The sequence below is a fragment of the Lithobates pipiens genome, unplaced genomic scaffold (genome assembly GCF_037356315.1).
Source record: "Lithobates pipiens isolate NorthernLeopardFrog02 unplaced genomic scaffold, aLitPip1_a1.2 Scaffold_19, whole genome shotgun sequence".
Lineage (NCBI taxonomy): Eukaryota > Metazoa > Chordata > Amphibia > Anura > Ranidae > Lithobates > Lithobates pipiens.
The window spans coordinates 443,843,613-443,869,535 of record NW_027507764.1 but is presented as its reverse complement, the minus strand read 5'-3'; the positions used below and the strand labels follow the sequence as shown (position 1 = coordinate 443,869,535).

The window sequence follows — 25,923 nt, the reverse complement described above, 5'->3', positions numbered from 1 at the left end:
TTTTTGGTACAGGTTTCATGGGCACAATTAACACCCAAAGACCAATTTTTCGCCACCTGTTTGACAGGTGAATATCGTTGAAATTTTTTACAGCAAGGCCAATTCTTCCTTTTATCAAGAATACCTCTATAGGGTTACGTTGGGAAGGTGCCATCGACACCCAAAGACCAATTTTTACACACCCGTTACCTCTATACAATGTCAAAGTGACACCAGAATGTATCCAAAAAATCTCTAATCCTGTTCCCAGTGCACTACATTGTGGCCTCGTCATACACACTGGCTCCCAGCTGTTGCTGAGCAAAATAAAGGCAGCTTGCAAGGAAAATGTAATTTTTTGGGCTTTATAAATGCAATTATTGCTGCAGCAGATTCTAGGCATGGCACAGATCTGCCACTTTACAGGTAGACTAAGGGAACCCCCCAGGCACTATATTGGAAGGCTTTTTTCATTTTTAGGCTTTTACTTTAAAAATAAAAAAAAATCACTGCTCATTTAAAAATTGTTTTTCACAAACTTTTTTTTTACTGATACATGTCCCACAGAACAGGACCCCTATAACCATTGTATGCTCAATTACTTGCATATAAGCCTTCAAAATGGGAACTTTTTTATTTTTGACGTTTGGGTCGCATTGACTTTAATGGGGTTTGTTATTCGTGTCCGAACTTTTGGGGTGTTCGAAAGTTCTGTTGCGAACAGGGATCCATTTGGCCCACCCCTAAAAGCTATTGGCTACCAGACTGGTAGATATCCTAGCTTCTCTTATAGATGTGGATCAATCTGGATTTACTAAGGGACGTCAGACAGCTGATGCTACCCGGATGTTTAATAAATGTGATTCATGTGGCCAATAAACACAAAACGCCTTCTCTGCTCCGAAGGCATAAGAAGGCATTAGATAAGATACATTGGCAGTTCTTAACACAGGTGTTGACTAGGTTTAGTATTAGGGGCTCCATCTATTCAGCCATAATGGCAAGCTACATCCACCCATCAGCCCAATTTACATCTCAGGGGCATTATCTATCCCATTTGAAATATCTAAGGGGACATGACACGGTTGCCCTCTCTCCCCACTGATTTTCAGTTTGTTGATGGAACCCCTGGCCTCCTACTTATGCTCACATCACATAACGGGTATACAGGTGGGCAGGAGACACGACACCATTCATTTATATGCTGATGACATCATACTGATGCTCACAAGTGCAGGCACTTCCTTGGCTTCAGTCCACCTGGCATTGCAAACATTTAATAGTGTATCATACCATAAAGTAAATGAGACCAAATCCTACATTTTAAACCTGGGTATACCAAATGAGACCAAACAAAAACTAGAGCAACAATTTCAATACATATGGAAAAAGAAGGGTATTAAATACTTGGGCATCAAACTTGAAGATCTTATACCAGCCAATTACACATCCTAAACTCTTTAGAGTCGTTTTGGTATGTTGTACGTTGAACAAACTTGCTCAAACTGAATTATCATGGCCGACTGGCAGCTTTTAAGATGCAAATATTGCCACAATTATTGTATCTCTTTAGGACTTTACCAATCCCACTACCCAATTCTTACTTGAATTTCCTACAACCAATACTAAATAAATACCTTTGCCAGGACAAGAGGGGCAGATTGGCATTTAGCAGGTTAATTAAACACAGGAAGGAGGGTGGAGTGGGTCATGTACACTTGCAGGACTATTATTTTGCAACAATACTAGCACAGCTCCAACACTAGATGCTACCTAATTCCAAAGCATTATGGATTGGACTAGAGCAATCTCAAATCCCAAAGGGGATAATACATAAACACCTCTCTAGACAGTAAGCTAGCAACCCCCATCCTAGCATCAATATGAGCATGGGTTCATCTTTGTAAATATCAACAGTGGAGTGGTAAAGTAACACCTTTGAAACTCCCATCTCTGCACTTGTCCAAATCATACCAGTTATTAACCTTAATACATGGAAGGCAAAGGGGATTATGCACTTAGAAGATATCTTAGAAGGTCCATCACTTAAACCTTTTAGTACCTTACAACTAGGACACTAGTTGCCCCTTATATAAATATATGCAGGTAGCTCACCTACTGAAAAATAATTCTTAGTTACTCACAATACTCCCTGCGAAACGAACCCAATATTATCAACAAATTTCAATCCTAACCAAAGGTATATCAATTATCTACTCATGCCTACAAGAGAAAGACATCTGTATTAGATCACAATCAATGATAGCTTTGGAGCAGGAAATAGGGACAAAATACCCAACTCAACACTGGAAAACCTCTGAGAAATGCATCAAACAATACTGCTCCACTGGTACTCAGAGGGAGCCATTTTCTGAACTATTGGTGATCAAATTATAAGGGCTAGCAAAACCTGGTAAAATATTAGAGATAACAAGTATCACTCTGACTGAAATGTTTAGCTTAAATCATGTTTGTTTTATGTTATATTTATGGTCAATATACTCCAGATGATATTCACATTGCTGGAACAATACTAGCAGAGGGAAAAACCCAAGATTAAGGATCATCCACTGTGACTCAAGAGAGATTGCATGTGGCTGAACCGATAGCCAACTTCCTCAAGCCGGAAGAACATTTACTTTCTTTGTTAACATAAGGTAACAAATTTAATATAGCCAGAACTTGTCATGGATTCTATGTGACTGCAAATTAAGTTAAGATGTACTATACTATTGTTTTCTTTTTGTGTAAACTTTAAATATCAATAAAAACAATTGAAACTAAAGATTAAAAAATGTTTCATGTTTGATTCTGGTGAGTACAATATGACATACTGTATTGCATATTTAGTTTTTACCATTGCAGCCAGAAGGTGGAGCATTATGGTTTGTTCCAACAGATGTCTGTTTAATTGTCCAAGTTTATAAAATAAAAATAAGGAGGGAGTTTTGGGAGCTATGGGTTATTGTACACCCTTAGGCCCCTTTCACATGGGACAAATCCATGATGAACTGCCCCGTTAACATCTGCTTGCCTCAGCAGGGATCGCTCCATTGATCCCTGCTGAGCCTGCTGAACACTGTGCAGGGACCACCCTGTCAGATCTCTGCTCTCCCCTATGGGGGGTATCGGATGAACATGGGCCGTCTGTCCGTGTTCATCCAATCCACTCTGCAGATGGATAGAAAAATAGTATTTTCCTCTGTCTGCAGAATCGGACCATAGCAGGGACGGATGATATTGTGTGGCAGCGGATATTCATCTGCTGACACCCGGTATCCCATAGGGATGCATATATGTCTGTATTTCATCCAAAAACAGATAAATGAAATACGGAAATACTGTCCACACCTGTGAAAGGGAACTCTCTTCACTGCCTTATTGAATCAGCCTATGTCTGTAAAAAGGTTCAAGTAAACAGATTGCCTTCACTTTTATTTTAGCAGGTCCAGTAATATTCTCACCAGAGTGCAGTAAACAGTTCTATCGACTCTACCACAACACCAAAGACTGTTCAACATCAACTTGTAAGTATAAATTAAATAAAAACTAGATTTTTTATTTAAATGTACATGTGAAAAAGCTTAAAACTCATTTCTGTGTGTCAGTGTTCATACACCATATTTACCAAAGTATTGGGACACCTGCCTATATATATATATATATATATATATATATATATATATATATATATATATATATTTATATTAGGATGTAGGAGGCACGTACCTTTTGGGCTACAGGTCAGGATGAAGGACGCTGCTTGAGAGGAGATGAAGCATTATGTGAGTACCATGCCACTCCATCTCACAGTAACAACTTGCACAGTAGCAGGAAGTGAGCAGCAGCTGGCACTGAAGGATGCTGGGGGTGGGGGGGAAGGAAACTGCTGTTATTTATAATTTATTATAATTTGCTAGGATTCATGATGTGGATGTGGAGGTTGGGGATTACTGAGGAAGGTAATGCAAAGTGGTGCTCAGGGGTGAATCATTGAAAAGGAGTGGGGTTTCTTATGTTAATTACAAGTTGCTGAGATTCTAGGGATTACATTATGCTCTTGTCTGGATTGAGGATTACTGGAGAAAGGTTTTGAAGGGAGTAAATGCTATTGGGGGTATAGTTTGATTACCTATCCTGTTTCCCTGAAAATAAGACCTACCCCAAAAATAAGACCTAGCAGGATTTTCAGGGGTGGCTGCAATATAAGCCGTACCCCAAAAAGAAGGTCTAGTTAAAGTCCTTTTAAAAACATGTATTTTAGTTTTGTAAAATGATTATATAATGTGCAGTGTGTCCTTTTGTAATTTTATTGTGGAATACCTTATTTACAGCACCGCTGGGTGCTCACATCACCCACCAGAGATCTTCTCCTCGGCCCCGCCCTTCTGCAGTATTTGGAGCGGGGAAGAAGAGCTCTGGTGGGTCACGTGAGCACCCAGCGGAACTGTAAATAAGGTATTTTCCACAATAAAGTTCTAAAGGAGACACACTGCATATTGTAAAATTATGTAATCTCTTTTTTTAAAAAGATTATATGACTTTCAGGTTTATTTTTGGGATTACAGAATGTCATAATGCTGACTCCTGAGCTGACTGGGAGAGGGGGAGAGAAGGCAGGGGACACAGGAAATTTTAAATATCAACAATTAATCAAACTAGAGCAAGTACTCAATTAACCAAATAGGGGTCGTCGAGCGTGGCCCATTACATATCTATGATAAGTGCTGAACAGTCTGTCATACACCGACGAACTAAGAAATTATAACAAAGAACCTGAATAAAAAAGCTATAAGCAGCTAAAGTGAGGAACATGTATAGCATCCGAACATCAGCAACCCCTCGAGATACTGGGCAGGTAGACCCCCCAGGGCCCTACCAGCAGAGTATCTCCATTACCCCAGGTCCTCCTGCAACAAATAAAAAAACATTAGCTGTGCAATCAATGGAGCAGAAAAGCTGGGCACGTGGGTAATAAACACAGGAGCCTCCGGTGGACATTTCACTCCCTGCCCTTGCCATAAGTTGGGTGTATAGATAAGTACTTGGGGTCACCCGGCCAGTTATCCCAAGGGTTCTAAGCAGGTAGAGGGCAGGATGTAACCGACAGTCTTTTGCTCCAATGTAAATAGAACAGATCGGGCCTCCTCTGATCTCTCGAATAGAGGGGGGGGGGTAAAACAAAAGAGGAAATAAAATGAAAAAATAGGAACACACAGCCTCTTCCCCCAGTCAATGAGAGGGTCCGAAATACATTGTTGAGGAAGCTGCAGATGTTTCGTAGGCAAAAGTAGAGGCAAGTAAACGGGGTGTGAAAAGAAGTGTGAAAAGAAAAAAAGGGTAAAAAAACAAAGTCACATACAAAACCCCATAAATGCAAAGTTACCGCAGTGTGCCTAAGCGTCCATCAGAATCCTGGAAGAGTGAGGGCGACTTCGGGGAGTGCCCCTCGGTGAGGCATCGGTACGGCCTTGTCTCCGCTTCTTGGTGGAGTGTTTCTCAGAAGATGCCAGTGGGGAGAAAGATGGGGTCCTATCCTTGGGTGGTAGTGAGAACTCCCGATACCAGTCAGGTAAGGCAATCAGTTCAATCTGGAGGACAGCGCAGAACTCTGGGAGGTCTGCAGGTGTGCGTAGAATATGCTGCTTGCCGCCATGATTGACCAAGAGGGCGAAGGGGAAGCACCAGAAGTAACGCAGCTCTTTCTCCCTTAATTTATCCAGCAAGGGCCGCAGCGCGGTTTTTCAGGGTAATTTGGGAGAGGTCTTGAAAAAGTTTGATGCTTTCCCCATTGAAAACAATCTGGTCTTCCCTGCGCGCCCGTGACATGATGTCCTCTTTAAGGGCAAAGCTCTGGAGACAGCATACTATATCACGAGGAGGTAAAGTGTCCGGGCCTCTCATCCTGAGTGCCCTGTGTGCTCTGACGAAATCTATGGCAGTCTCTTCTGGCCTCTCCAGGAGGGAATTAAAGACCCTCTGCAGGACTGAGGTGATCTGATCCGCCATTACCGATTCCGGAATGCCGCGTACCCTAATATTGTTATGTCTCCCCCTGTTGTCCAGGTCTTCCAAATGTCTGTTTATTTCAATGAAGTGGAGGGAATGTGTGGCTACCGCTTCGTCTAGCCTATTAATGGATCTGTCCCTCTGCTTCCCCGCAGCCTCCGTGGCTGCCATCTTCTCTTGTAGTACAAGGAAGCTAGTCTTTAGGTCAGTGATGGCAGCGGAAAACGAAGCCTTGATATCGGCAGCGAAGCATGACATATCCTCATAGGTAAGGGGATGGGTAGAGCGGGTGCCTCTCCTACCGTTATCCTCCGCGGCCGACTGTGAATCTTCACTGCAGTCCTCCTCCGCATGGCCCGGCGCCATCTTGCCTCCCTCCACCACCTTCAGCGCTGAGGCCTGGGATTTGAAAAGATCTGAGATGTTTCTCCCGGTATTGGCAGCCTGGGAACGGCGTGAGCGAGTCTGGAGCAGTTGCCTGTTCTGTCTGTTCATCTTCAGGCGTTCGTCGGTGAAAACAGACGGACTTGGGCCACTTTATCGACGGAGCTCCTCTGTTAAGCTGCCATCTCTGTCGCGCGTCAAGCCACGCCCCTTTTAAAAACATTTTATTGTTTTATTCCCGTTTTTTTAGAATATAGAGAGGGGTAAATGACACAGTACAAGCACTGTGCTTTCTATCATGCGTTTAAAGGATCTGGATATTATTAATATATATATTTTTTAGGGTTAAGACAACTTTAAGATCATCATTGTACATACCATAAATAAATAAGAGATCCTATGAAAAAAAGCCCTTGTGTATTTTCTGTAGCCAAAATTAATATAAGACCGAGTCTTATTTTTGGGGGAAACACGGTAGTTAAAAAAATTACTGGTAAAAAGTACATAAATTGCAGTTGTGGTGTGATTTTATGCCCAAGTCACACTTGTAATCATGTTGCTTGCAGCACATGACCAATGCCAAGATCACTAAGCTAGTTCAGGAGACAAATTAAGCCATAGGGATCCATAAAAATGAAAACATACAAATGCATAATTTGTATTCCCATATTTTGTTATTTTTTACTATTTTGACATTTTTACTGTTGGAACAAGCTGTTTTAAATAATGTACCAAGCCCCGGTTTTACGAATATTGAGAACCACTGAGCTGATAAATACTTTGGTAGCTGTAACTGTGTATGTTTTGCCTTACAGTACTCAAACTCATATTTAAAATATATTATTTTATAAATATATACTTTCTTTTTACAGCTTACAAAAGATGTGCAAGGCTGCTAATAAGATTGGCTAAGAGTCAGTTGTGTTCACAACCCTAAATGAATGGTGTAAGTAAAATGACTGTATACATAAAACATTGACTTTAAATCTATATTTATTGAGTAAAGAAAACAGACATGTTCCATGGGTAAAATGAAGTTGTTGTACATAGCAAGACATTGAATTCCTTTGTGGTTATTTGCTACTATCAGAAGTTCCACTTTGTCTCAGTTATTCTCTTTTGATAATGTCAGTTGCTTGGCTGCCCGAGATGATCTGGTTTTAAAGTAAACACGAGCTTAATCTTTAAATCTTATAAAAGTTATATCTTGTTAATGTAATTCCACAAATTGTTTTCATTTTCACTACAATGGCCCTTTTCTAAATTGTAATAAGGTGGGAGAAAGCTTTTTACTGTAGATGATCATAGTAGGCTAAAGTGTAGGTTTGTAAATATGTGATAGATAGATATGTAAAACTAGTCACTAAAATTTTACATAGTTAGTAAAGACACCAATCCAACCTGAGTGAGTGTGGTTGCTTGTCTACAATTGTCCCTATCCCTGTACATTATATTTCATTAAGATACTCCTCTATTATATATATTATTTATTTAAGGTACCCATATAGCACTGTCAATCTACGCAGTGCTCCACACATACATCGCACACTCACATTGGTCCCTACCCTCAAGGAGCCCACAATCCAAGGTTCCCAACTCACATTCATATACTAGAGCCCATTTTGGGCAGAAGCCAATTAACCTACCAGCATGTCTTTGGAGTGTGGGAGGAAACCCACACAGGCACAGGGAGGACATGCAAACTTTAGGCAGGTAGTGTCATGGTTGGGATTTGAACCAGTGACCCTTTTTACTGCTAGGTGAGAGTGCTACCCACTACACCACTGTGCAACGTTGTTAAACATGTGTGGCAGCAACCAGGTGGGGAGTACAAAGACAAGTGTGTCTTGCCTACAGTCAAGCATGGTGGTGGAAGTGTCATGGTCTGGAGCTGCATGAGTGCTGCCAGCACTGGGGAGCTACAGTTCATTGAGGGAATCATGAATGCCAACGTGTACTGTGACATACTGAAGCAGAGCATGATCCCCTCCATCCGGAAATTGGGCCGCACGGCAGTATTCCAACATGATAACAAACCCAAACACACCTCCAAGATGACCACTGCCTTGCTAAAGAAGCTGAGGGTAAAGGTGATGGACTGGCCAAGCATGTCTCCAGACCTAAACCCTATAGAGCATCTGTGGGGCATCCAGAAAGTAGAAGAGTGCAAGGTCTCTGACATTATGATGTCGTCATGGAGGAGAGGTAGAGGAGTCCAGTGGTAATTTGTGAAGCTCTGGTGAACTCCATGCCCAAGAGGGTTACGGCAGTGCTGGAAAATAATGGTGGACACACAAAATATTGCCAATTAGGGCCCAATTTGGACATTTTCACTTAGGGGTGTACTCACTTTTGTTGCCAGCGGTTTAGACATTAGTGGCTGTGTGTAAAGTTATTTTGAGGGGCAGCAAATTTACACTGTTATACAAGCTGTACACTCACTACATTACAAGTGTAATTTCTTCAGGGTTGTCACATGAAAATATATATTAAAATATTTACAAAAATGTGAGGGGTGTACTCACATTTATATATATATATATATATATATATATATATATATATATATATACTGCATTGCATATAGGCGTAAATTTAAAAATTCTTAATTTCATTTTTAAATTCTCACTTTGGTTTTAAGTTCCCCTACATCTTTTGTGGTTTCATTAATTTCATAGGAGTTAAAGAAATAGATAATGCCGCTGCTGCAAAGTAAATTTTCAGTAAGCTTAGCGAATAAGCTAAAGTTGTGTTAACTTCAGTCACTCTGTCATACAAAGTAAAATTCTGATTTATTTTATTCCACTCCACATTATTGAGCATCTAACTACCACACTATTGGACACTTACACCCCCTCCCTGCCCAGACTTATTTTCAGCTTTCAGTGATGTCGCACTTTGAATGACAATTGCGTGGTCATGCAATCCTGTACACAAATTCAACTTTTATATATTTTTTTTGAGACAGATTTCTTTTGGTGGTATTTAATCACCACTGGGTTTCTAATTGTTTTGCTAAACACATTAACAAAAGACTGAACATTTTGAAGAAAAACATTTTTTTTTTCATGTTTCTGTTTTAAAATGTTACAAATAAGTAAGTAATTTTTTTCTTCACTGATGTGCTTTGATGTGGCTGCACTGACAAGCAGATATGAGGCTGCCAGATGGGCACTAGTGAGGTTGCACTGATGGGCACTGATGAGGCTGCACTGATGAGGTAGAACTGATGGAAACCAATGAGGTAGCACTGATGAGGCTGCATTGATGAGGTGGCACTAATGAGCACTGATAAGCTGCACTGATGGGCACTGATTGGCACTGATGGGGCTGCACTGATAATCAGGGCACTAATTATCAGTGCCCTGATTATCACTGTAAATTTTAGCTTTGTATGCCTTGCCGCTAATCGTCTCTCCTTTCCTCACACAGTGACAGAGTGCGAGGAAAGGAATGGCAATAACTGGCAAGTTTTTTCACATGTAGTCAGCTGTGATTGAACACAGCTGATCATTGTTTAAGTGTTCAAAGGACACAGCGATTACAGAGTTCACTCAATGCATGCCCCAGGGGGCACGTGGGAGGCACATTCTGGGAAGACTTCCATGGACACCCTCCCAGAACAAAAGAGCCATGTTGTGGCCATCTTTCAGCTATGGCCCAGCAATAAAGTTATCAAGGGTTAAAGTAATCTTCACTCTGTGCACTAACCAAAGTAAACAATCACTTTGTTAAATTACCATTGACTTTGTGACTATTATTTTAGTAAATTACCCCTGTAGTGACCGGTTACCAAGAGAAGGACATTTTGGGCAAATGAAAAATTCACAAACTGTACAAGCATTTGTAATAGGGAATTAGGCTATCTTGATCTTTTAAAATGTGGTTCATAGCACTTGTACCTAACATAATTTTTTCCTTTGATTCCAGGTCTGATCTACTAAAACAGAACTCTGATTTGCCAAGAATGTGCCTTGAAATCGGACGTCTATACCATGATGATCTGAGTTACTGTTTTCTTATTAAAGCATCTTTTTCTTTACATTGAACATTCCATAGTCATGTGAATAAAACATTTTTTAACACATTGAAGAGGGCCGAAAACAATTCTATTTATTTAAATACATTGTACATAATATTTACTAATGACATACTTAATATATATTATAATTATAACCACTCAGCAGAGTTTGTTTTGTTTTTTTTATTTCAGTTTAACATGTTTCCATTGTAATTACATAAGTTGCTCAGGCTCGAAAGTTTTTTATTTGCACTAATTTGAAGAGAAAACAAATCTATATAATGAGAAATGACTATTTCAAAGTAAGCTTTAAGGGAGATGTTTTATTGTCAGATGAAGTGATCTGATATTGTATAATAAAGCTTTTTTTTTTTTTTTTTTTGCAAAATATTGCACATGAGAACAATTGCACAATGTATCAGCAAGTGTGGAACATCTAAAAAATAAACATAAGATACATGACTGGAAAACTGCAATGCAGTTTACATGGAAGAAATGATCCATGCGTGTCTAATTGTTTTGCTTATAAGATTCTGTGTCAGTCAAGTTTTCACACTCACATCTTAGCCATAACTAGCCATTAAATAAATAGCAGATGCTGGTAATAAAACCCAAATGCACAATATTGTGTTTGTTTGAACAATTATATTGTTTATGTAAATTATTCTTAGTTGTTAGAGTCAAAGAGGCTAATTTATTTACAGAATTGAGTATGTTCACAAAATAAAGATTCACTTTATTTATCCAATAATGCGAAAAGCAAATTATTCACATTGTTAAAGCACATTTCAGCAGTTAACGGTTGAATAATTAAAGTGAATATTCACACAACTTTAAATAAAGGTTTTTTAAAATTCAAGCATTGTAAATACCTAAATTTACCTTGGCATTAACCTTTCAGTCCACTGTACATCAGACCTCAGACCTCAAAATTTCGAAAATTAAAACTTCGAATTAGCGAATTTTTGAATTTCCTGAAATTTGGAAATTTGGAAATTTGAAAATAAGAATGAAGATCTGAAAATTCAAAAGAATGAAAATCCTGAAGTTCAAAAATCTGAAATGATAACTAATAACTATTAAATTATAGGTATTGGAATTTCCTTTCAAATTTGGCTGTTAGTGAACGTAACAGGTATGAATTTATCTGAAGTTACGAATTATCTGAAATAACGAATGCCGTATCTTAATGAATGGAACGTAATAATCTTATAATAATTAATAACAATAATAATAACTTTTTTTTATTATTATTATTTATTATTTGTTCCATTTGATTTGTTTAGATGTGGCATTTGTTATTTTGGATAATTTGTAACTTCAGATAAATATGTATTCATTACGTTTACAAACAGCCAAATTTGAAAGGAAATTACAATACCTATAATTTAATAATTAGTTATATTGAATTTTACTGATTTTATTTTTTTTTCAAATTTTTTAATTTCCGAATTTTTGGGAAATTTGGAAATTTTAATTTCTGAATAAAACAAACATAATTTTTTGTCAGTGCACATGTCTACAACTAACTTTTTCAATGCAGGTGTAGCCCCAATGCAAGGGATCATTTTAAAGTTTCTCAGCATTGAACTTTTATATATTGTATTAATAGATATAAAAGGATCTTGCAGCTTAAAGTCAGTCAATCTGTCCATAAAGTTCCAAAAAAAAAGGATCTTTTGCAAAGCAGATAATAAATATTGACCTTTACTGCTGCTTACACCATAATCTATGATGCATTGAAGAGAAACAACCACCTGAAAATATTGATATTCATGGGTGTGTTGACTTTCTGGTTCCCTGCTGTGCTTAGTGATTTGATCTGCAAGCCTTTCTACATCAATGTATTATTATTTATTTCAGGTACTTACATAGCACCGTTAATTTACGCAGCACTTTACATATATATTGTACATTCACATCAGTCCCTACCCTCAAGGAGCTTACAATCCAAGGTCCCAAACTCACATTCATACATGCACATACTATGGTCAATTTAGACAGGATCTAATTAACCTACCAACATGTCTTTGGAGTGTGGGAGGAAACCAGACTACCTGGATGAATCCCAGGCAGGCACAGGGAGAACATGCAAACTCCAGGCAGATAGTATCGTGGTTGGGATGCGAACCAGCGACCCTTTTTTGCTGCTAGATAAAGTGCTATCCACTACACCACTGTGGTATCAATTAAAAAGACACACAAATAGAATTGTACTGAATAAATGTTTTCCTCTGCACTAATGGGTTAATTGCCTCAAAATAATATTTGATGCTGCTATTTAACACAAACAAGGTAAAAATGAAAGACTCTCCAATGCAAAACACTAATAGATAATTGACAATAGTGCAACACATAAATCAGTGCACCTTTACATCAAAAAGCAAAGGTAACACATATATAATATTAAAGTGAGTCCATAAAGTGAAAAAGGTCCAAATGAAAAGTGATAAACATCCATGTGAAATTCTATTAAAGCATAATTAATGCACCATACATCCACCACCAGAGTGCTTGATGTGATCCACTTCAACTTATGGAGTAAACACTCACCAGACCAATATGTCTGGCATTTTCACAAAAGGCAATATCGCTTTAATCAGTGCTATCATCCCTGTTTGGTAGGACACTATCTCGTCTCACCATGTGTAATTCCAAAAAAAACAAAAGCAAAAGGGACCTTCAATCGTATATTACTTTCAAAAACAATTAATTGAATTAAAAAACTTCCATTAAACGTCCATTTACAATTCTTGTATCTTGCATTAAAACATATAAGAGCCATCTAGTGGCACATTGCAGTTATCTCACCACCCCTCTTCTGGTAAATCAACAGGTGTTAATTTCTCGCCACTTTTGAAGCCCAGAATAACTCGTCTCTTGGCCACCACCTAGCTACCCCCGACATGTTTCGCCACTTTCGACTTCATCACAGGGGGACCTTCACACAGATGTTTATCACTTTTCATGTGGACTTTTTTCACTTTACGGACTCACTTTTTATTATATATTTGTTTTGTTTTTTTTAATGTAAAGGTGCACTGATTTATGTTTTGTGCTATTGTGAATTATCTTATATTTTATTTTTATGTTTTTTTCATTTTTTGTTTACTTTCTACATCACTGCTGCATCCTGTAGTGATGTAGTGATGTAGAATTTGATAGAAAAAACACAGCAAGCAGTGGGGGACCAGGCATCTGTCATTTTGTGGTGTGTAGCGTTCTGAAGGTTCTTGTGGTAGTTTCTCTTCAATACAGCAGAGATCAGTGAGAGAAAGGATTTTTAAAAATTTTCTTTGCTGGTATGGTTTTTTGGAACCCATATTTAGTCCCCTTAAATTGGTTGTAACCCTCAGTCATGAAATCTGAGCAAATACACTATATCTTCAGTGTTTACTTATCTCTCTTCAAAGCTCCAAGTGTCATTTCTCTCTGGTGCTTTGTTCCTCTGTTATCAGCATTAGTCACATGTGAGAAGTTTTCTGACACAAGATAACATTTTTGTTGGGGAGGGAGCTCAGCAGGCAGCTTGTCTATTCACAATACAGTTCTTCTGCCCTTTGGAGGGGAGTGTGTTTCTTTCCTCCAATCAGCTCCACACATTAAGACTGCAGCTCTCCGCCCCCTTCTCTATGCTGTTGACAGATGGAGAAGGATTTTAACACTTTTTTTCCCTTTTAAAAGATAAAAAGTTAATTCTATGTAGGAGGATTTGTTTTATCTGTAGGCTGTTCACTACACTGGGTATATGTAAGGGTTTACAGACACTTTAAATGGAATTTATCAATTGTTTCACCTCTACCATTTCTACTATTATTTAACTGCACAACAAGTCATATTTTGCAAAGCTATAAACAGATGTTTTTTTTTATTAGCCATTGAATCGCTTAGAGACTGGTCTATTATTCCTAGAGAAATTCTCCCTAAAAAAGTTGTCCATTTTATTTCATTCTCTAAGATTTTAAAACCACATTTGGGTAAACTTGGGCTGTAAAAATACATTATTCCATGCAGAGGAATTCAAAGAAGACAGAAATTAAGAGTTTGCCATGGATATCCATTGAATAGCTGTTTCCAGTTTCAGTAACCATCAGACTTTGACGTGGTGACAAGAAGAAAATCATTGCATTGTCAAGCAAACTACAGGTGAACCTATCCATTACCCTGTAATTTACTTACTTCTTTATCCACATCATCAGTGTACCAAACCTGCACGGATCCTACTGATGAGACAAAACTAGAATTCTATGATCAGGGCTTTCACTTGTATTGCCCATTGCTGGGGAACTGACATGTGGATCACATGATAGATTAGGTAGCAAGCAAATTAGAATGCACAATTCAAGTTAGATGTGCAAGTGGCTACCTAGTCATTGCAAATAAATATTAAATTAATTTAGGTAGATTTTTAATAGTGGTAATAGTTATCAACAAATAAGAACAACATGTACTTCATTTGGTAAAGAAATGTGTACATGGTATTAGATCATCTTTATCAGCCACATGTACAGCATTTGCATGTGAATGTAAACAAAATAAATAATTATACTATAGTGTGTTATAGTATGTGCACTTACCCTTAGTTGGTCTCACTTCCCTCCTCCATGCAGTTACCTGTAAACATATTCCTCTGAAATCTTTGCTGTATGGGTTGCCCACTACTTCAAAGAGTCTTTGTAAAATCTTCAACCTGAGCACCAATTTTGAAAAAGTTGAGGGTACCTAATTAAGGAAAATGTATTGTAAGTACACTTAGCCTTTAAAACTGCTTCCCATTATGATGCCCTTCATTTTGTAGCCTCCAAAGAGAACTGTATTATTGATCAGTCATGGGTTAATTCAAGAATAAAAACCATGGACCGAATGCTAGGTGACATTGACAGGTTCAATAAAAACTGTTGGTCATACGGCCCGTGTGCTGTGTGTTTGGCAGCCGGTCTGACAGAAACTGGCTGTTTGGCTGGCTTCTGTCAGGTGAGCATGCTGAAAAACCAGCAGTTGACCAGCTCCCGATCAGCGCTCTCAGCCAATGGCTAAGAGTGCTTATCTGAGTGTTTGTTTTGACGGGGGGGGGGGGCATGTACTAGCATCTGATCAACATTTTTTTTCATTCAACCTGCCGGGTTAAAAGGAAAAAAACTCACAGCGTGTTCCAGGCTCATTAAGGCTTGGTTTCCATTATTTCAACCCCAAAGTTTTATTATTTTATATGAAAGAAAAATTTGAATTGCGCTAAACCAGTGAATATATAAAATATGAATATATAAATAACCTCACTTATATGCCAGAATTACACCGACACGTGGAGTTAACCAAACTCAGCGTGAATCAAAGACAAAAGAGGGGAGGCTGTAGTCCAATTGACTGTGCTATGTTATAAATCAAAGCACCTACACCAAACATATGCAAAACAAATCATACGTACATAGTCTTGTGATTCATCAAACAATAAATGTATACATTCCCACAGAAATATAAATGAAAAAATGTAAAGTGAGAAATATAGTGTAAAAACAAAAAAATCTTTTAGATAAAGTCCAATAATAAATGGAATCCAAATGTGTATAGCATACACCCGTGCAAAATTAAAACTGTATATTATAAAGTGAAGTCCATCCATGAATGAAATAAAACGTCAAATTATGATGTGAACTGTGTTAAATCCACCACGCTACACAAAGAGTTACTTCTTATCAGAAGCCCATGATCCCCCATTACAGAGGATCATAGAAAGCCTGTAGTGATGATACAATCTCCTGGACACCTCAGGCAATCCTGCTGATCTCCTGGATGGTAAAATCTCCACAGCGCAAAGGGTAAGCCCAGCACTCTTCAAATCATCTAATTTAGACCAAGACTCATGGATGTGTATACATAGCATGAAAAGATGGAGATAGAGGCTCCAAATAGTGTAAAACCTTCAATTTATTGGGGCAAATAACACATAATATTGCACTTACGCAAATCGCTGCAGTCAGAAAGCCTTAAGTCCAGTGCGTCGGCTGGCACACACACTGACAGACCCGTCCTTCCCGGATACTCCAAATACAGACACGAGGTGACATCAGTGCGTCACTCTTCCCTACGCGTTTCGTAATAGAATTAAGTTGTCCAGGGGCTAGCCGAATTCTTAAAGAGGTGTTCTAAAAATTTGACTTTTGAGGCACAACATTTAAAAAAAAATTTTATTTATTTGATATCAATATTCATAAAGACATTTTCTATTATATTCCACAAAACATCATAAAGCATTCAAACATAGTACAAATATTAAAATATCATTGTGATAAAGCAATACATTATGTCATGAAAGATTCCTTCCTTGTGGGCCAACGCATGTCATGAATAAAATACACTTCTCCAGGAGCCGTCAAAATGCTTATTCACAAAGTGATCTAAACAGAAACAATAAAAATTTCTAAAATAATTCATCACCTGCTGTAATTTTATTAGGGTGACCCCTATGTGTATGTGATAAGGCCATAGACTGGAACCAATTGAGAGCCCATCAGTAGCCAAGCCTAGCCCTACATGGATATCCTCTCCCACTGTGAATTGTCACTAGGGTCCCCTACAGGGAACAAAGTTAAGAAAAACAAAAAAGCATTGAGGTAATTGTACCCTAATAAAACCAATATATTTCCTTCCAAAAACACCAAACATGGAATAGCTATTCAGAATACCCAAGGAGGATACCAATAAGAATACTACAAATGATAAAAAGGGTGATAATATACTTCATCACATATATACATACTGTAGTGTTTTAAAGCAGTGTTCATCAACCCTGTCCTTAGGGCCCACTAACAGACCAGGTTTTATTTTTACCTTGGAGAGATGCAGACTAAAATACTGTATTCACTGAGCAGCAAATGATGTCACCTGTGATGTATTTCAGTTATCTTGCAAACCTGGCCTGGCCCCCATCATTTACTTTAAACTAACAGCACAGATGAGGACTGTAAAAAAAAGGACTACCAATACCCAATCAATATAGACTAATGAAAACTGGGGGGCCCAGTAACTTTAATTGATGGAATCATGCATTCATCCACACAGGTGTATCTCCCTATAACACATTAAGCACATATATATGTACAATAAATACCAATCTCATAGATTATTATTGCAAGATGGACAAGCCAATTAAAACTTACCACTAATGCAACTATGTACCCAAATAGCAGTGCTATTGCAATCCAGGAAAATGATATACAATCCATGTATCAGACTGCAGAACGTTCTCCTTCTTCCATTCCCTGGACCATATCAGATCCCCTATGGTAACAAGATCATAACCAGTCCCTTTCTTGAAGCAGAACCAGCAGTCCAGCCCTTAACCCCCCTGACGGTATTCCGGAGTCTGGCTCGGGGTGGAATTTTCATACCAAAAGCGGTAACCCCGAGTCAGACTCGGGACCGCATGGCTGGATCCAGGAGGAGGTTTACTTACCTTCTCCCTCGGATCCAGCGTTGTCTCCACGCTGTACGAGCGAGCTGTGTCTCGCTTGATGCATCACATCGCCGATCTCCGTGCCCTGTGAGCGTTGCGACGCACGGGGACGGAGATCGGCGCCAAATTCAAAAAGTGAAACAAACAGTAAACATACAGTATAATGTAATCTTACAGATTACATTGCTGTATGTAATTATTTCACATCCCCGTTGTCCCTAGTGGTCTGCCCAGTGTCCTGCATGCAGTTTTATATTATAAAAACTGTTCTTTATGCCTGGAAACTGGAGATTGTCCATAGCAACCAAAACTGTCCTTTTACATCAAAAATGGTTTTAGACCAGCTAGAAAACAGCGATAATAAATTGGAATCACTCGCAGAATTGAGTGATAGCGATTTGTGGGGAGATCCGTCATCAAATACTGAAAAGTAATGACAGTGACAATTCTGCAACTGAGCAAATTTCAGTGTTTTTGATTTGATTACATTATTGAATAATTTTTATTATTGTTATATTATTATTTGGTACAATTATTTATAATTATTTATTATATTATAATTTATGATTTCATTTTTCAAACTTTATTATACCCGGGATGTCTGCTAGACTCTGGTTTGGACAGATTTAAGAGAGTTATTCCTAAGAATTGCAGGACTGCAATATAAAACGCCAAATTTTCATGCAAAATAATGGTACCGCTTTTAGCACCTAAAATCCGAAATAATCGTACTGCCAGGGAGGTTAAAGTGGTTGTAAAGGCTGAAGTTGAAGCCCCCCTAATAATTGCCTAAGCTCAATTTTGATCCAGTGATGTGCATAAGCCAATCAGAGGCTCTCCCGGGTCTCTCCTTCCTGATTGGCTGAGGTGCAGTGCCAATCACAGCCAGTGAGGCGAGAGGCAGGGCTGAACCACAGTCTCTGTGCCTTATGGATGCAGAGAGCAGGCTCAGTTGCTTGCTATGGGGACACTCGGCAAGGGGGGGGGGGGGCAGAGCGCCAGAGGACCAGAGAAGAGGAGGATTGGGGTTGCTCTGTGCAAAATCACTGCACAGAACAGGTACAGTAAATATAAAAAGTCTACACCCTTGTTATAATGTCAGGTTTCTGTGATGTAAAAAAAAATGAGGCAAAGATAAATAATTTCAGAACTCTTTGCGCCTTTAATGTGACCTAGAATCTGTACAACTCAGTTGAACAACAAACTTAAATCTTTTAGGTGAAGGGAAGTAAAAATAAAAAAAATAAAATAATGTGATTGCATAAGTGTGCACACCCTTAAACTAACACTTTGTTGAAGCACCTTTTGATTTTATTACAGCACTCAGTCTTTTTGGGCATGAGCCAATCAGCATGGCACATCTTGAGGCCCACTCTTCTTTGCAAAAACACTCCAAATCTGTCAGTTTGTGAGGGCATCTCCTGTGCACATCTCCTGTGTCCTCTTCAGATCACCCCATAGATTTTCAATTGGATTCAGGTCTGGGCTTTGGCTGGGCCATTCCAAAACTTTAATCTTCTTTTGGGGAAGCCATTCCTTTGTTGATTTGGGTGTATGCTTTGGATCGCTGTCATGCTGAAAGATGAAGTTCCTCTTCATGGTCAGCTTTCTAGTAGAAGCCTGAAGGTTTTGTGCCAATATTGACTGGTAATTGGAACTGTTCATAATTCCCTCTGCCTTGACTAAGGTCTCTGTTCCAGCTAAAGAAAAACAGCCCCAAAGCAAGATGCTGCTGCCACCATGCTTCACTGTGGGTATGGTGTTCTTTTGGTGATGTTGGCAGTGTTGATTTTGCACCATACATTTCTTTTGGAATTATGGCCAAAAAGTTCAACCTTTGTTTCATCAGACTATAACATGTTTTCTCACATGCTTTTGTCAGATTTCCGACGTGTCTTTGCAAAATTTAGCCAGGCTTGGATGTTTTTCTTCGTAAGAAAAGGCTTCCGTCTTGCCACCCTACCCCATAGCGCAGACATTTGAAGAAAACGGGAGATTGTTGTACCACAAAGCCAATATTTGCCAGTTATTCTTGCAGCTCCTTTAACCACTTCAGTGTCGTAAGATTAGGCTGCTCAATGACCAGAGCCCTTTTTTACAATATGGCGTTGTGCTGCTTTAACTGGTAATTGTGCGGTAATGCAATATTGTCCCCAAAATTTGTATCCTTTTTTCCCACAAATAGAGCTTTCTTTTGATGGTATTTGATTACCTCTGCAATTTTTATTTTTTGCTATATAAATGGAAAAAGACCGAAATAAAATGAAATTTTCTACTTTTTGTTAGAAGAAAAATCCAATAAACTCAATTTTAGTCATGCATTTAGGTCAAAATGTATTCAAGGGGGGGGCGTGGCTACCGCGCGGATGAATGGAGGCTTGAGCCTGTAGCTCCTCCACACAGCCGGGGATTCGCACAGACAGAGGCGGCAGATCAGCAACCTAAAGCTACCTCCTGCACCCGCCAGCTGCAGAGACCACTCCTGGATGGGAAGGAGGAGGCGAGACATGGTTAGTGCGGGGAAGCTCCCTCATTTCTTCCCCCCCCGCTGCCACACACGCGGCCAAGATGGCGTCAGCCGGTCTTCCCCGGGGAACTCCAGCGTGTCGTCCCCAGCCCATCCCAGCTCCGGATCCACGCGGAAGTCTCCTGGCTTGAGGCCTGAAACTCCAGACCCTGCAACTCCGCTAACACAGAGCCCAGCCAAGAGCAAGCCCAGGCTGTCGGAGGACTCCATACAGGCAGAGGTAAGCCCTGAACGCAGCCCTGCTTTAGCTATCACTGACCTGCCTGACTCATTCCATACCTTCCCTGCCTCAAATCAGCCTGTCTCAGAAACTGTTTTGAAGGATATGCTATCTTCACTGCGGGCCTCTCTTAATACTAACATTTTGCAATGTGTGGCTAAAGTTCAGGCTGATGTGACTGACCTGGGGAACAAAGTGGATCATATAGAGAGCAAAATGGGCGAATTCGCTTCTTCTCACAACATGCTTATTGACGCCCACAATGACCGGGACGACCAAATAGAGTCGCTTACTGCTAAAATCACAGACCTTGAGGATCGGGCTAAACGCAACAACCTTAAGTTCAGAGGTGTCCCTGAGTCAGTCCCAGTGAGCCAATTGAACCAATACGCCTGTGACCTGATCCGCACAGCTATCCCTAATGTGTCTGACACAGAGGTGGTTATTGACAGGATACATAGACTGCCTAAGCCTTCCTTTATTCATGAAGCTGTCCCCAGGGACGTAATAATGAGAGTCCATTTCTTTCACATAAAAGAGCAGCTTGCGGCATGCTTCCGCAAAAAAGAGCAATTGCCTGAGCGATTCTCAAATCTCCAACTGTTCGCTGACCTATCTCAATACACCTTACAAAAGAGAAAGTCACTCCTGACAATCACAAAAGCCCTGCGGAACCACGACATTATGTATCGTTGGGGCTACCCTACCCGTCTAGTCATCTCCAGAAATAACACTACGTCAGTGGTTAATACACTAGAGGAAGGGCTGGCTCTCCTCTGAAAATGGGACATCCTCCCTGAACAGCTACCAACTCCCCGACAGCAACACTCCAAATCGCAGGCCCAAGAAGATTGGCAGGTGGTCTCCCACAAGAGGAAACACCAAATCCATCTAAATACAGCCGCCTCTGAACCACTACTTTGATTATATCCTCTTTGAAACGCTCTCCGACTTACTGGAGCTTCTCCACGTGAAACCTCCCCTTATGGATCTTGTGCAGTATGTCTGAAATCAGACTCCTTTTGAGGTCACTCCCCCCTTTTTACCACAAAGTTTAGACTTGGTTTTCTTTTTGTATCTCCTTTTTTTTTCTTTCCTTTTCCTTCCTCTTCAGTTTGTTGAGCCAGATGTACAGCTTTCTACCACCCGATGCACCCACTAGTTGTACGGTCATGGAAAAGCACAACGATGCTTTTCCATGACCATCCTACATTGTATCACTTCTTTGAGCTTGACAAAGTTGTCAGTATTTGCCCCTGGTTGGCAATATCTCACGAGCGTAGAATATCCCAAATCCAAGGGAACCTCACTATTTTACAACTTTTTACAAAACAAACTTGTTTTTCAAAAAACTGTACCATACTTGAAATGGGAGTCAGAGTTGGGGTCCTTGTTTACCAATGCCCAATGGATTGCAGCCTCTAAATCGGTATACCAGGCCTCGAAATGCGCTAATCATTGGGAACTATTCCATAAAATTACTCTGTGGTGGTATCTCACCCCGTATAGATTGTCTAAGTTCATCCCGTTGCAGTCCCCACTGTGTTGGAGAGAGTGCGGGGGAGTGGGACAGATCATGCATATTTTCTGGACTTGCAAACACCTGACAAGCTTTTGGAAGTTGTTTTTCCGTGTCATCTCATATATAACTAGTATTCTTACTCCTCCTACGGCTGCCCTGGCCATTCACAACATCGGCATAGAACAATTCCCACCTGATTGTCGCAAAATAGCTACTCATATTCTCTTAGCAGCCAAATTCATAATCACTAGAAGATGGAAAACAAGTCAGGCCCCTAGTGTCCTTGAAGTGGTCAATATGGTACAATATAACTATACATTTGAGAGCATACTAGCTTGCAGACAAGGGCATGTTCGCACTTTTGAACAACACTGGAAGCTATGGAACGCCTGGATGACAGGGAGCACTGGGTCATAGTCCTTGGAAATGTGCATGATGGTCCTAGTTTCTAGTTTCTAATCTCTGTTGAAATACTGTTCACACTTGATTAGTACTGTAACATTGTAACATAGTACTCGTGGCTCTTCTGTGTTTCTCTCATCTCTCTCCTTTATCTTCTCCCTCCTTTCTGCTCCCTCCTTTACCCACCCCCTTTTTCCATCTGAGGTATGCACATCTATCTCCTACTACCCTCTACCTCCTACCAGGTAGCTCCTTGACAACTCCTGCTGTCAATCAGAAGCAAAACTACTGTCTCTGAACTACTGGTCCTCATACTGGTGTACCTCAATGTATGCTTTGATACCTGTATGTTTTGATACTTGTATGTTCTGATACATGTACACTCGATATGTGTATGTTTTGATACCTACATATTGAGAATTGTATGACAAACCCTATTTCTTTCAATAAAAACGAATTAAAGAAAAAAAATGTATTCAGCCACATGTCTTTGGTAAAAAAAATGTCAATAAGAGCATATTTATTGGTTTGCACAAAAGTTAGTGTCTACAAACTAGAGTACATTTTCTGGAATTTACGCAGCTTTTAGTTTGACTGCCTATCTCTGAGGTGCTAAAATGACCCCCCCCCCCCCCCCCCAAATTACAGTATTTTGGAAAGTAAAGAGAAACAGAGAAAAACAAACAGATAGCTCCTGACAGCTTCTACCACAACCCAAAAATAAAAGGTCTGAGAAAACTGGTAAAGGTTGCCCTATGGGATTTTGTGGGTAGAAGAGATGGCAGGGTTCAAAAGTAATAGTATGCTTACAAAGTATAGATAAAAATATGAAAAAAATATTATTTAAGTACTAAATACATATAGAGATAAAATATATCTAAAAAGACATTTGGCAAAAAATAGAACACATGATATAGCAGCTACTTCATTGTTGAGACACGCAAATACCCGACAAAAGGTCAGATGTAGATGGTGATCGCAACAAATCCCAACATATTTTGGAAAATAAATAAAGTCACAAGGCTAAATTGATGGGGTATCCATATCCTTCTTCAGGGGTTAGAAGATAGCATGTTGATATTGTTCTATTAAAAAATGTATACAAATACATAAGTAAAAAAACAAAAAAAAAATCTGTATAGTAATAGTTACAAAAAGTGTACATTATTATAACAATTAATTTATATATGGCAGAAATCAATAGACATTTAAAGACAAAGATACTTGGAAATCCTGTATTTTCTTTTAAATATTCTCTAGCACAGATGAGGTAGATGGTCCCTCACACTTCAGGTATTGCTGAATCATATAGCACAAAAAAGGCACTAAAGATAGCACGAAACAGGCAAAAGCCTGATGTGCCATCTAGATTAGTGGGCCAAATTTATAGTAAAAAATGCAATGCTTGAGCATAAAGTCTCCCAGAAGGAAAGGGGCAAATCAGGGCATACAAGGATCAAAATGTGCCGAAAATGATTGCCTGCTGTAAAATAATAAGAAAAAACGAAGTATCACGATGATAGTAGATATGGATAGGTTTTAGATGTATGTGTAGTAATTGCATTTAAGAGGATTCAGCATTGAGACACTGTCCAGCAACACAAGCGCTGTCATGCCCCAATAAACAAAACCTCCAAGAAAAGTGCAGGAATAGGGAAAAAAATACCAAGTGGCACTTTAACATATTCGATGTGGAAATTCCTACCTTAAAGCATATGCACTATGTTCAGATATCTGAAAACCAGACCAGTATTATGGCTGTGCAGCAAATTGTGACTGCACTAGGGATGAGCCGAACACCCCCCCGGTTTGGTTCGCACCAGAACCTTTGAACGGACTGAAAATTTGTACGAACTTTAGAACCCCATTAAAGTCTATGGGACTCGAACGTTTGAAATCAAAAGTGCTAAATTTAAAGGCTACTATGCAAATTATTGTCCTAAAAGGGTTTGGCGACCCGACTCCTGCCCCAGGGGACATGGATCAATGCAAAAAAATTGTTTCAAAACTGCCGTTTTTTCGGGAGCACTGATTTTGACACTTAAAGTGAATAAAAAAGTCAAATATTCCTTTAAATATCATGCCTGGGGGGTGTCTATAGTATGCTTGTGAAGTGGCACATGTTTCCCGTGTTTAGAACTGTCCCTGCACAAAATGACATTTAATGGAAAAAAAGTAATTTAAAACTGCTTGCGGTTTTAACCACTTTCAGACCGGACCAATTTGCTGGTCAAAGACCAGACCACTTTTTGCGATTCGGCACTGCGTCGCCTTAACTGACAATTGCGCGGTCGTGCGACGTGGCTCCCAAACAAAATTGACGTCCTTTTTTTCCCACAAATAGAGCTTTCTTTTGGTGGTATTTGATCACCCCTGCGGTTTTTATTTTTTGCGCTATAAACAAAAATAGAGCGACAATTTTGAAAAAAACGCATTATTTTTTACTTTTTGTTATAATAAATATCCCCCAAAAATATATAAAAAAACATTTTTTTCTCTCAGTTTAGGCCGATACGTCGTCTTCTACATATTTTTGGTAAAAAAAAATCGCAATAAGCGATTATTGATTGGTTTGCGCAAAAGTTATAGCGTTTACAAAATAGGGATAGTTTTATAGCATTTTTATTAATAATTTTTATTATTTATACACTCGATATGTATATGTATATGTGTATATTTTTTTTTTTACTAGTAATGGCGGTGATCTGCGATTTTTATTGTGACTGCGACATTGTGGGGGACCCATCGGACATTTTTGACACATTTTTGGGACCATTGTCATTTATACAGTAATCACTGCTATATAAATGCAGTGATTCCTGTGTAAAGGACACTGGCAGTGAAAGGGTTAACCAGTGGGTGGCAGTGTAGGGGTTAAGTGTTCCTAGGGGTGTGTTACTAACTGTGGGGGGGTTGGGCTTTCATTTAGTGTACACTGATCTCTGCTCCAATCACATGGAGCAGAGATCAGCGTCACTAGTTGCTAGGCAGAATGGAAAAATGTTGTTTACACAGCATTTCCTCCATTCGGCCGCTCCGTGAGACGATCGCGGGGATGCCCGCGGCGATGGAGTCCGCGGGTCCCGCGACCGGACTCACGGGGGTCCCGACCAGCGCGGGAGCGCGCCGCCGGCGGCGCGCTCCCGATGGCAGGGCGGCATCGAATATTGGACGTACCTGTACGCCAATATGCCTGCCCGTGCCATTCTGACGACGTACATCGTCGTGCGCTGGTCGGGAAGTGGTTAATGTAATGTCTGGTTCCGGCAATATGGATGCAAATCAGTGAGAAAAATGGCATGGGTAGCCCCCCTGCCCATTACCAGCCCCTTTGGGTCTTGTACAGATATTAAGGGGAACCCCATACCCAAATAAAAAAAAGGAAAGGTGTGGGGCCCCCAGGCCC

General features: G+C 39.6%; 1 protein-coding gene across 3 annotated transcripts in view; it reads left to right on the top strand.

The window, feature by feature from the left end:
• The window catches only part of ALKAL1 (ALK and LTK ligand 1), a 142,789-nt gene extending 131,897 nt beyond the window's left edge, over window positions 1–10,892 (top strand). For 2 of the 3 annotated variants that reach the window (XM_077492684.1, XM_077492682.1), the window contains 3 exons: window positions 3,423–3,506; window positions 7,245–7,318; window positions 10,303–10,892. In XM_077492684.1, the coding sequence (XP_077348810.1) occupies window positions 3,423–3,506; window positions 7,245–7,309 (149 nt within the window). In that variant the 3' untranslated portion in view covers window positions 7,310–7,318; window positions 10,303–10,892. The remainder of the gene's footprint in view (window positions 1–3,422; window positions 3,507–7,244; window positions 7,319–10,302) is intronic. The other variant, XM_077492683.1, reaches the window with a different exon arrangement.
• Window positions 10,893–25,923: the final 15,031 nt, after the last annotated feature.